The 11,768-nt window shown below is 43.8% G+C and overlaps 2 protein-coding genes across 2 annotated transcripts; both read right to left on the reverse strand.

Annotated features, from left to right (window-relative positions):
• Nucleotides 1-632: 632 nt before the first annotated feature.
• cnmd (chondromodulin) lies at nt 633-4,268 on the reverse strand. The gene is made up of 5 exons (XM_083638744.1): nt 4,134-4,268; nt 3,908-4,021; nt 3,363-3,516; nt 2,712-2,899; nt 633-919 (listed from the first exon to the last, which is right to left on the reverse strand). The coding sequence occupies exons 1-5, from the start codon at nt 4,251-4,253 to the stop codon at nt 689-691; spliced, it is 807 nt and encodes a 268-aa protein (XP_083494870.1). The 5' UTR covers nt 4,254-4,268; the 3' UTR covers nt 633-688.
• A 3,426-nt stretch (nt 4,269-7,694) lies between these two features.
• Nucleotides 7,695-11,538, reverse strand: LOC310777897 (protocadherin 8; the record flags this gene model as incomplete). Its single annotated transcript, XM_083638243.1, has 3 exons — nt 7,695-8,008; nt 8,807-9,002; nt 9,109-11,538. 3 exons carry the CDS (start codon nt 11,536-11,538, stop codon nt 7,695-7,697), a joined length of 2,940 nt encoding a protein of 979 aa, XP_083494369.1.
• Nucleotides 11,539-11,768: the final 230 nt, after the last annotated feature.

Consider the following 11,768-nt stretch of genomic DNA (forward strand, 5'->3'; position numbering starts at 1 on the left):
CAATGCAGATGTCAGTGTGCACAAATTACATTGCCCTCAGACTGATCCTGGACTGTGAATGGGTGTTATGGCAACCATTGCTGTCACTTCGGTTTGATCAGAAAAGGACCCAGTGGGACAATGGAAACAACATGTGACACAATTATACATTCATCTACTACATCAAAGACAACATAATCTGTCATTCGAATTTATTGAAGATGTTTCACTCAGAAAACGTACATAATCTGCTGAGCCTCTGAATTCAGTCCCATACCGTCCTTTACATACAATGCAGTGCATTAAGCTTTGCTATATCATAATGTAAAAATATTAATGCTTTAATTCATAAATCAAAATATACACACATCATTATTGCATTTAATGTGTTTTTTTTTATTTTAAGAAATAGTATATGCCTACAAAGAAAATACCTGTTTATATGCAAAATGTTTCCTCAGGAGTCCAGCTAAAAAATGTCTTACCTGGCATATTCTTAGTAAATCATACAGCATGGTCGGCATTTCATGCTAACAGGCATAGCTTGCTGGCAGTGGCAGCAGAAGTATTTACAACCCAACTTACAAAATAAATATCTGCATATAAATACGCCTACATTGCTTAAGGAGGGGAAAGTTTAGAGACCTCTGGCGTCTTTGGTATAAAAACAAAATCAATATGTTATTTCACAAATACAATGTTTTTTTTTTCACACAACACCTAATATGCGTGCCACCCACCAGCGGCATGGCAGAATCACTCGGCAAGCTACCTGGCAGCCTCCGTAGTTGTAAGGCCAAGGCCAGTGGCCACGAAGGGGCTCGCATATTCTCTGGCAGTGGGTGTAGCTGCGTCGGCATTCGGAGCAGCAGATCCCCAGGTGGTCTAGCATGGGGTCAAAGGTCATGGCGCCTTCCTCTCCACCCACCTCTTCCTTGCGCTGTAGATTGGGAGCGTTAATTTTGTAGACCCCTCTTTTTCTTTTGTGATGCTTAATTCATATTCATTTGACATTACATTGTTTTCAAACTTCTCACCCTCTCTAACATGACACTCAAACATAAAGAAACAGTTCACCCAAAAAATGAAAATTCTGTAATCTACTCACCCTCATGCCAGTTGAAACACAGGTGAAGTTTGTCCATATAACACACAGGGAGGTTACCAGCACAACTTGAGAGAAAACCAGTCACCATTGACTTCTGTACAGTACAACAGAAGGGGACTGGTTTTCTCTTGAGTTGCTGGCAACATCCCTGTGTGTTGTATGGACAAACTACGCCTCAGTTTCAACTATGAGGGTAAGTAGATGACAGCATTTTCATTTTTGGGTGAACTCAGTGGTGTAAATGGCCAGGTTTTACTGTGGAAGCTGTACTTAGACAGGCTGGGGGCCCCAGGACGTGGTCCAGAATCCCCACCCCCCACCCCCCCACCCCCAGGGAGACATTGGGTATTACTTTTGTAAAAATCAAAGAGCTGAATGCTTGATTGTTTTTCCTTATTGATTTTACTCCTTACAATTTGAGCTACAAAAAAATCTCTTACAAAAGTTACTTTAATAAGATAAGCCAAAATCTACCGATTAGTCCCCTTGATTTTATTCATGACAGACTTGATGACACATTGGCATTGACACTGCTTATTCAGCTTCCAAATACATGTTCTTCTCCATTATCTGCTCCTTTCATGCTGCCCCCTCTCCACTGCTCTCTACTCTCCACTGCTCTCTACTCTCCACTGCTCTCTGCTCTCCACTGCTCTCTGCTCTTCACTGCTCTCTGCTCTCCACTGCTCTCTACTCTCCACTGCTCTCTGCTCTCCACTGCTCTCTGCTCTCCACTGCTCTCTACTCTCCACTGCTCTCTACTCTCCACTGCTCTCTGCTCTCCACTGCTCTCTGCTCTCCACTGCTCTCTGCTCTCCACTGCTCTCTACTCTCCACTGCTCTCTACTCTCCACTGCTCTCTGCTCTCCACTGCGCTCTGCTCTCCACTGCTCTCTGCTCTCCACTGCTCTCTGCTCTTCACTGCTCTCTGCTCTCCACTGCTCTCTGCTCTCCACTGCTCTCTGCTCTCCACTGCTCTCTGCTCTCCACTGCTCTCTGCTCTCCACTGCTCTCTGCTCTCCACTGCTCTCCACTGCTCTCTGCTCTCCACTGCTCTCTGCTCTCCACTGCATTGAAAGACATTTTTTAAGGGGAACCAGAGGAGGAATACCGTTCCCCCTCTTGTTCTCGTTCTCGTCCTTCTCTCTCAACATTTATTCGTTCCCAGGCGCCCCCCCCCCCCCACCCCCACCCCATTTCCACCACTGGGTGAACTGCTCCTTTAAGCAAAGTGAATTTTTATGACTGGTGGGAGTCTTTCACTTCAGCACATGCTCATAAACATGGAATGGCAGTTACCACCTAGTGACCTGTACTGATTTACAGCAGCACCACAGCTGACAGAGGGCCTAAATGTAAGTCAAATGCCCAATTATGTACTTATTTCTATGAGATTACATTCTTTATAAGGCTGGAAAGTTTGTGGAAACCCAAGTACGAACTCATCTGTAAAGCTGTTGACAAAACGGCGAGACTTTAATTCATAATGTTACTTTAAGGGTTGCTTCAGGCCAGGGCTCTGTTTTTCTTCTCATAATGCCTCTGGATATATAGTTCATCTAAAATTCCAGCAGCTTGTTGATCATAAACAGCATTGTGCACCAACTCACACAACAATACTCACATGATAGGGGTTCTCGGGATTATAGGCTGACCCCGCGGTCGACTGAGCCCCCTCCTCTTCCTCCGGGCCTCTGGAGGTGTCATCCTCCGAATGAGTCACCGTGTTCCTCTCCTCAGCAGCTGCCTCAAACTCCTCCATGTTAAACTGCCGCTTGGCTCGCTCTGTGTCTCGCTTTCTCCTCTCCCCATCTGTTACAGCAGCCACAGGAGGCACGGGTACTGGGTCAACATCCACACGATGCTACACATGTCCTCAAGAGCTCCATCCTACATAGCGAGGACGGTCTCAGTTGTCCTGAATAATTGAATTAACTGCAGTGATACCATGCAGCCTTTGCATATTTCAAGATCATCCTTTTTTAATGCCAGACCAGAGCCTTTTTCGGTGTAAGTCTCCAAATGTAGTGTTCGCTCACTAAACTTCTCAGACAAGGCAGTCAATTGTAAAAGTGTATTGTGTGAGATGCAATGTACCCTGTTAAAGTGGATAACCAGGAAAGACGATCATAACCAGGTTATAAATAAGTAGTTACAAAATGTGCACTCATTCAAATGCAACACATGCTGTATGATATCAGGTAAGTTTCGCTCAGCTATGTGGGATGCTATGAATGGATGTAGTGGAGCTAGCAGGAAGTGAAGAGAGGGCAACCTTTAGGATAGGTAGGTTGGAGCCAGTAAATGGGCGTGTCCCCACAGAGAGCCAGGATCTTGCTGCTCAGGAAACTGGTGTCCGTCAGCGGCTCGTCCGCAGCAACCCAAATCAGAAAGTCCTCCTCAAACTTCGCTGGCATGATTTCATCTGTCTGATAGGATCAGAGATGCTTCAAATGGCCATTGTAATTTAAAAAAAATGTAATATTCTAGAGTCCTCTTTTCATTTATTTTGCATCCACTTTCAATGTGATTCAAAAAATACAATGTAAACAGAAAGCAGAAAATGAAAAAGCAATGTGTATACAGTAGCCTCACTGTGCAATAGTCTAGGCACATGCCAAAAAAAAGTCAAGCGAAGATGCTTTCAAATACAGTATAATGAAATTAAAGGTTTTTAAATACTGTATCAAAAAATACTATAAGGAGCAGTTGTGGAAAACAAATAAATACATGTCTAAGTCAAATTTGATATTAAAAAAAATCGAGTTTGCCTGAGACTTTTGCACAGTATAGGCTAGTTCTGTATGAAGCTAACTGTACCAGGTCAAACAGCAGTGTCTCTTTGCTGTGAATTCCCATGTCTGGAAGGTTGGCTTTGATTTGGGATTTTATATAACACTTCTCTCCTCCAAAGAAACGGATCCCAGTGATTCCCTGCATGAAATCAGAGAGACGCCATGTTTACACACACAGGTTTGCTACTTTGCTAAGCACACGCCAAGTCTCCGTTGAACTACGTCGGGAAGAGAAAACAAGGACAACTCACAATTTGAAAGTCATGAACCTCCACCGCTTCTTCATCTCCACTCCCAGTTTTAAACCTCTCCAGGTTGTTATCGGAATCAATTTCCATGGAGCCCTCCTTCACCTTCCCGTTGATGTTCATACTGTAATGAACATTATAAACCTGGTGGCATTCAAAGCAGAATGTTAAAATCGCTCATTAGTCAAGTTATGTAAATCACAGAGTAGCAAACACCACAAGCACTTAGGCTAAACGCCTTTCTGCAGATCACAGTGAGATACAGGACAGTAACCTTCACATTGCTTATTCTGTCTGCACGCACTCCCCCCCCCCCCCCCCCCCCCCTCCCCACCACTGCTGTGTAGTCTCAGCACACAGGGTTTGAACAGGACACCACGGGGGATAATATTGTAGACCTTGACGCCCTACAGGTTGAGCTTATTATGAGAAAAATAAATATTCCACTATGGCTAATGATTATTATTATAATTATTCACAGTGTTTGAAAGATGGACTGTAGAAAATGTATGCTATTTCAAGATTGAGAAAATATGTTTATTGATGGGACATTTAAAGCAAGATATCTTGTGTTCTCATGAATTAAAGAATAATATAAATACAGTAATAATAATAAACCCATTTCATGCATAAAATCACAGATTTAAATTTTATCGCACGAGAGGATTATTTCGTTCACTTATTCATCTGTGGACCCGAGTCCCAGCAAAAAGCAGCCTATAGGCCACTTGTATGCACTTTTGGGCAGGCTATCCGTCACTCAAGTGGCACTATTGCTATCGCAACAGAACATATGTTTATATATAGTCAACGCTTACATTTTTATCACTTGCTTTCCACAAGTAGAGAGCAGCGATGGATGCACACAACATCAATACTGCCCCAACAATAAGAGCTACAGCTCCAAATCTCAGGAGGCGGCTGGCTGTAGCTGAGGTCGGCGTGGTTGGCGAGCTGTAAGCCTTCACAAAGTTCAAAAAGCAACAAAGTAAGAAACACACACCAAAACAAGGCCAAGGGCAACAATGTAACTTTCCTGTGAAACCTTCAGAAAGTTTACGGTAACACTTTATAATACTGTACCACAAAAAAATATAGTTACTAAGGAACAAGTCACGGAACGAACTGCTAGTTTATGAATAGTTAATGATAGTTACTTAAGAACAGACTATTAGTTACCATGTTAATGAACCAGTAGGTAATGATTACTTACATTTTTTTAAGTCATCATTACCAACCATTTTTTACCGAGTGGTAATTTACTTAGTTACTAGGGAATTCATCATTACTTCATGATTACTTCACCATTAGTTACCATGTTTACCATGTTAGTGATCATCGCCTTACCTATAACAAATAAATACGAGAGTTGTTACAGGTGAGGTTTGGACTGTTAACTATTCATGAACTAGCAGTTTGTTCCTGACTTGTTCCTTAGTAAGTACAAAACGATTTTGTGGTACAGTATTGTAAAGTGTTACCAAGTTTACTTCCTAATTTACATCTTGTGAATTGCCTGTTTGATTTCTAAATGAAATGCTTATCTTACCGGAGGCATGCAGTGTTCAACACAGGCAGATCCATTGGAGGCATCTTGATTTTTCCCCTCGCTCTCTTTCATCATGTCTTCATAAAGCCTGAATGTTCTCCACTGTTGCCTCTCTGCTCTCTCTCTGCTGAGTCAGGTTGCCCACCAGAAGACCATGTAGCACCTGAGTGTGAGGGACGTGCAACCGACGTCAACTAAATTCTTCAGCTCATGTTAGGTCCAGATAGCCTAAAGCAGTGACTCTCAACCCTTTTCATATCAAGGACCCACATTTAGTCCGAATTAGGGCCACAGACCCCCATTTCATGATTGTGTCTCACAATTCCATGACTGCCTGTAATGCAGGTAGAGAGATAACAGAGAAACTAGGATTAAAACACATTCATTAATTGTATTATTAACCTCTTGTAAATTAAATAATGATGAAGTTTAGCAATTTATCAATTTGCTGGGGGACCCCGTGGAACCCCTTTAAGGACCCCTGGTGGTCTGCAGACCGTACGTTGAGAACCACTGGCCTAAAGCAAGGTAGCCAGCATACCTGAAATCATATTTTGGTTTCAGGTTTGATCCATCTGTGTCGTTTTCAAGCACTGTCTTTTCAGAGATTGTCTGGTGTCATGTGTTGCAGGCAGTGATGCAGTCAGAGAATTTCAGTTATGCTTTTCCTTAATTTCCTTAATAATTAGCAATACACTAATGAGGGTTTCCAACTTCCATGATTGGAAGTTGGAAACCCTCGTTACTGTTTTTCTTGCACCTGTGTTTACCCTGCCTTTTTGACACAAAATGACCCCTGTGAAAAGGCTATATTCTTGTATTTGTAAAACAGGTTTGGTGCTAGTTGGGAGGATGTGAAGTTAAGTCGAGAAATGGATCGAAACATCTTGAACAGCCTGCAGTCAAACCTATAAGCGTGTCTGCCTATAGATGGCCACATTCCTGCAATCTATTATAGACACTCTTGCAGACAGACAGCACACACACACACACACACACACACACACACACACACACACACACGTGCGCGCACGCACACACAAAACCCTTGTCTGATTATGCATTTTCTGATTTGACAACAGGAGGGAGGTGATCTCTGGGTCGAGGTTACTTGCTCCTTATCATAGCTTAACAAGAAGATGAACGTAGTAAGTGATTGGAATATGTGCTGCCACTGTTGCTTAGAAACAGGTTGAACCACATTTTTTGGATAATTGGCAAGCTGGGAGGCAATCAGAAAGGTGAAGGCATTCTTTGACCCTTGAAAAATATGTAATTGTAAGAGCATTTGATCAGCTACGCAGGATTTGCATGCAAATAAGCCAGCGCCGCGTAATTACATTGTTCTGTACCTTGTAAAGAATATGACATTGGCTTGTGTTTCCCATCTTTATAGGTTTGATCGCTGGAGGAACACATTGTATTTACTGCGGCTTATAAGCCCAATTAAATATGTTCAGCTGGCTAATTGAGGTTATTCTGTGTGCTTTTTGCATATTTTCCAGAGGACAATAGGTTGTTCTCTGCCAATAAGATTTCATTTAAGAGTCCTGTACGCCCACATAGCTCATTTCTAAAGCTGTTCTATATCCAATACTGTATTTTAACAGCAGAACAATACTAATTTTTCTTTTGAATATTTATTTTTGCAACAATGTGACAAAATCTACCACAAACATGGTAATCTTTGATAGTGATTGTTTCCACTGCAGAAAGGGCCCCCTTAAGCCGAAATGTCCATAGGTCATGCCCCTTTAAATAGTAACACATGCTCTTGAAAATCCATAATAAAATTCTTCTTTACATTGAATCATTATGAAAAATATATTATTAATGTACAAAATCTTGCATATTACACATAATACAATGAACAGTCATACATGAGCCTATATAAGAGACAATAGACATATACAAAACACTTTAACAATCCAACATGGAGTCAATTAAGATAAAAGTACTATACAGTATAAAGATTAATTCCCTTGTTGATGAGTCTTTTTTTAATTTAAGTTCTTTTAGGAGTGTGTATACTCGGGAATGGACATCTCATCGGCTTCTTGTATTCTGTCCGGGGTCGGCGGACCAACAAGTATATAATCAAATTCCTGGTGTTGAACTTTTTCGTACACACTTTGCAGACCGTTGGTTTTGGGTATGTGAGCTGGATAGTAATTTTCCCTCCTGGTATCTCGCGGAAGTGAAGCCGTCTTTGAGAACGTGGACAGATGTGGTCCAATGGCCAGGCTCGTGTTGGGCCTTGTAGCCGACGGGCTCCAGCAGCGGTCAGAGTGTCCCAGGACCTTGCACTCGCTTGTACATGCCCAAAGACCTGTGGAAACATCGGAGGGCAGTTAGGAGGTCTGATGTTGAAACGCCCCAGTGACCCTCAGTGGCCCCAGGCTGCATCACTGCTATCCACTGTAGCAGAAGATGCACTGTTGTAACTGGGTACAATACATTTGAGATGGGCAGATTTTATGCCATTATTATGTGAATAATCCTAGGAAGCATCGATAATTATGTGTCAAATCACCACATTTAATCCTTTATGCCAGAGGTTTTGAAAGTGAGGGCCTCCTCGGGGGGGGGGGGGGGGGGGGGGCTCTCGGGGGGGGGGGGGGGGCTCCAAACAGTTTCAGGGGAGGCTCAGTGAATGGAAGTGAAACAATATTACATTTAGTTATCAAAAGGAGGTCACATCGAATATGGTAGCCTAAATGTGTGTGATTTGGTTAAAGAGTACAGTAGTTGTTGGGAATTTGACCATTTCCCCCCACTTTCCATCAGAAAAAATGCCTTCAGATGGACCTTTTTTTAATGTATTTGGTGTAGTCTGAAGTATGTCAAACAGCAATATCAGGCTAGCTTGGCTCAATTGTTGAGTGTCTATGGGATAAAATAACCATCCCATAGACTCTATGGGATAAAATAACATAATCATGACTCCATAGGCATCCAGGAATTGAGCGAGGGGGGCGCCTTTTTCCAGGCATTGTCTGTGGGGAGGCCCACAGTCTCAGACTTTGAAACCTCCTGCTTTATGTCATTTAGGCCTGTGTGGTCTCCCTATGAGCTTTGTGTTTATTTCACTCAATTTGTATTCATTGTTATGAATTATGGCACTCACTGTTTGTTGCTGGGGAGTCCTTTTTGTGCACATCACTGATGTCAGAATCGCTGTCGTTGAAGTCACTGTCTCCTTTGCCACTGTCCTTCCCACTGATTTGTGGATCCCTTGCTGAGATTGTTGTGAATGAATTACCCTTCCAAACTGTTATTGGCCTGACAGTTTCTTTTCCATATCCCGGGAGTGTAGAGTAACCCTGCAAGAGCACAAACACATCCGCACAAAATGTTCAGTCAGGAGGAGGCAGGAGACAATAACAAAACCAGTATGAGACAATAAATCACTCAAACATAATTACTTACCTTCAGTTTACCCTCCACCATTCTGCTGTTTGACTCAAAGATGCCTGCTGGTGGTCTGCCATCTTCACAGCCTGTCTCTATTGTGTCGCTGCTGCTGTCCAATGTGGGGTTCTCTGGAAAAGGATGGGCATCAAACACTTTGCCTTTGTGGTTGGTAATCAATGAATCAATATGATCACTTTCCACTTTCTCCACATTTGGTATGTCTTCTTTTTCATCGTATCCTCCCTCCCTTGTCTCTTTTTTCCGGCGACTGCAAATGGTTGTGATGAGAACGATGGCCAGGAGGAGGAGGGAGCAGCTCCCTGCCAGCACAATGATGATGGCTATAGACATGTCCCATTCAAAGAGCTCCTCGCTGCCATTTTGATCCAAGGATGGCATGCTAGGTACAGTGCCTTCTATAAAACTGAAGTGTATGGTGGCTGTGGCGGTCAGAGCTGGCGAGCCATTGTCGCTGACTGAGACTGTGACTTTGGCAATGTCTGAGAGATCATATGTCAGCTGACGACTCACATGCACCTTCCCCGTGGCTCTGTTGATAGAGAAGCCCAGGTGTCCCCCCTCAGTGATTCTGTAGGACAGCTGTGCATTTATGCCCTCATCAGCATCTGTGGCCTTTATCTGGGTTACCACATAACCTGCAGGTGCGTCTTTGGGCAGGAAAACCTCAGCAGATCCTTTGTAAAGCACTGGCTGTGTGATAGAAGGCTGGTTGTCATTCTGATCAACTATTTTTAGCCTGATGACAGCGCTGCTCTGCAGCTGTGGTGACCCCCCATCACTTGCTTGGATGTGTATCTCTAGCAGTTTCATGACTTCATAATTAAAACTTCTTAATGCATATATGGCGCCAGACACTGAATTTAGAGATACAAACGTGTTCACAGGAGACCCCATGATAACACCGTCTAAAAGTCTGTATGTGATTTTTCCATTGTTCCCCAAATCTGCGTCTTTGGCCTCAACCACTGTGATGAATGCGCCCGGTGCATTGTTTTCCTCCACGGAAACTTCATAGACGGCTTTGCTAAAGTGAGGGGCGTTGTCATTCTCGTCGCTCAGTCTAATGGTGTACTGTGTGATCCTTCTCAGCGGAGGTGACCCCAAATCCTCAGCCATCACTGTCAAGTTATACTCGCTAATCCTCTCCCTGTCGAGAGCTGCCGCCGTCACTATCATGTAGCTGTCCTCGTAGGCTTGCTGAAGTTTGAAATGGTCGTGGCCGTATAATGTGCAGTGGACCTGGCTGTTGACGCCCGAGTCTCTGTCCAAGGTGCTGATCAGCGCCACTAGGCTGTCCTTGTCTGCTGCCTCGCTGATATATGCAACGCCTGTCGTGATGGAGGTCATCGGGGTGATACTGATTTCTGGGGCATTGTCATTAACGTCTTTGACATGAATGATGATTTTGCACACGGAGGGTGTCGGGTTGGCTCCCAGATCAGTCGCCTGCACGTCTAGCTCATAGGTTTTTTTCTCCTCGAAATCCACCGGGCTCTTGAGCGCCAGGCGACCTGATTTATTATCCACTTCGAAAAGTTCTCGGATCTCAAGAGAAACCTGTTTTCCGAATCCATAGACGACCTCTCCATTTAAGCCCTCATCAGCATCAATTGCGTTCAAATCCAATATAACCGTGCCCACGGGCGCATCCTCTGGCAAACTAACTGAGAAACTATTCTGCTCGAAAATGGGACTATTGTCATTGAAGTCAGTCACTTTGATAGTTATCTTTGTTGACCCCGATCTGTGCGGGTTGCCTCCGTCTGTGGCAACCAGCTCCACCGTGTATGATGACTGAATCTCTCTGTCTAGCTCTTTCATTAGGACCAATTCCGCATATTTAACCCCATCCGCTCTCAAGAGCACATCAATGGAAAAATGACTGTTGACAGATATTTGATAGCTTTGGATGTAGTTTGACCCGACATCCGCGTCCCGAGCTGGGTTTAGAGGGACACGGGACCCCACTGGCGCATTCTCCGAAATCTCCACTATAGATTCCTTGTTTGGAAACTCTGGAGAGTTGTCATTGATGTCCTTTATCTCCACCTCAACGTGGATCAATTTGTAGCGATCTTTGGAGAAATTGACCACGTCAAAAGTAAGGAGACACTGTAGGGTGTGCCTGCAGATTCTCTCCCTGTCAATTCGTTCCCCGACAGTGAGTTCCCCGTCGCTTTCTCTTACCCTGATGAATGAATCGTTGAATTGTTTCATCATCCTGAAATTGGTCTTGGAGGAATGAGACAGACTCAAGGACATGTCCTTGGCAAGGTTTCCGATGACTGTACCTGCTCCGTCCTCCTCCGTGGTCTGGTATCGTATAGTATTTCCCTCGGACTGAGCCAGTGAAAATAATAAAATTTGATAAATTGAAAATGTAAAAATCCACCAGTGCCAACCGATTAATTTGGCGCGCTTCATCTCCGCAGTTGTCTTCGGTAGGCTATAAGCAGCCACACTCTCGCTGAACAGAAAGACCAGTTCACCTGCTGACTCTGAGTGAGCTCTCCATACAGCAGCCGCGTTTATCAACTGAACTGTGCTGAAAGTGAAAGTTACTCGCTCATTGCGCGCCGCGCAGCCAGTCAGATACGCTTGTTGCCTCGCCTTCAAGACAGCTCAGGATTCTGCAGTGGCGGGGTTTATACAGC

This window comes from Poromitra crassiceps (assembly GCF_964638095.1).
Source record: "Poromitra crassiceps genome assembly, chromosome: 6".
NCBI lineage: Eukaryota > Metazoa > Chordata > Actinopteri > Beryciformes > Melamphaidae > Poromitra > Poromitra crassiceps.

Bases quoted from the DNA above. Each gene is read 5' to 3' on its own strand.
- cnmd (XM_083638744.1), bottom strand. From the start codon at position 4,253: ATGAACATCAACGGGAAGGTGAAGGAGGGCTCCATGGAAATTGATTCC. The intron at 3,517-3,907 runs GTACAGTTAGCT...TGATCCTATCAG, and splicing joins AGACACTGCTGTTTGACCTG to ACAGATGAAATCATGCCAGC. The intron at 2,900-3,362 runs GTTGCCCTCTCT...CTGCTGTAACAG, and splicing joins CCAACCTACCTATCCTAAAG to ATGGGGAGAGGAGAAAGCGA.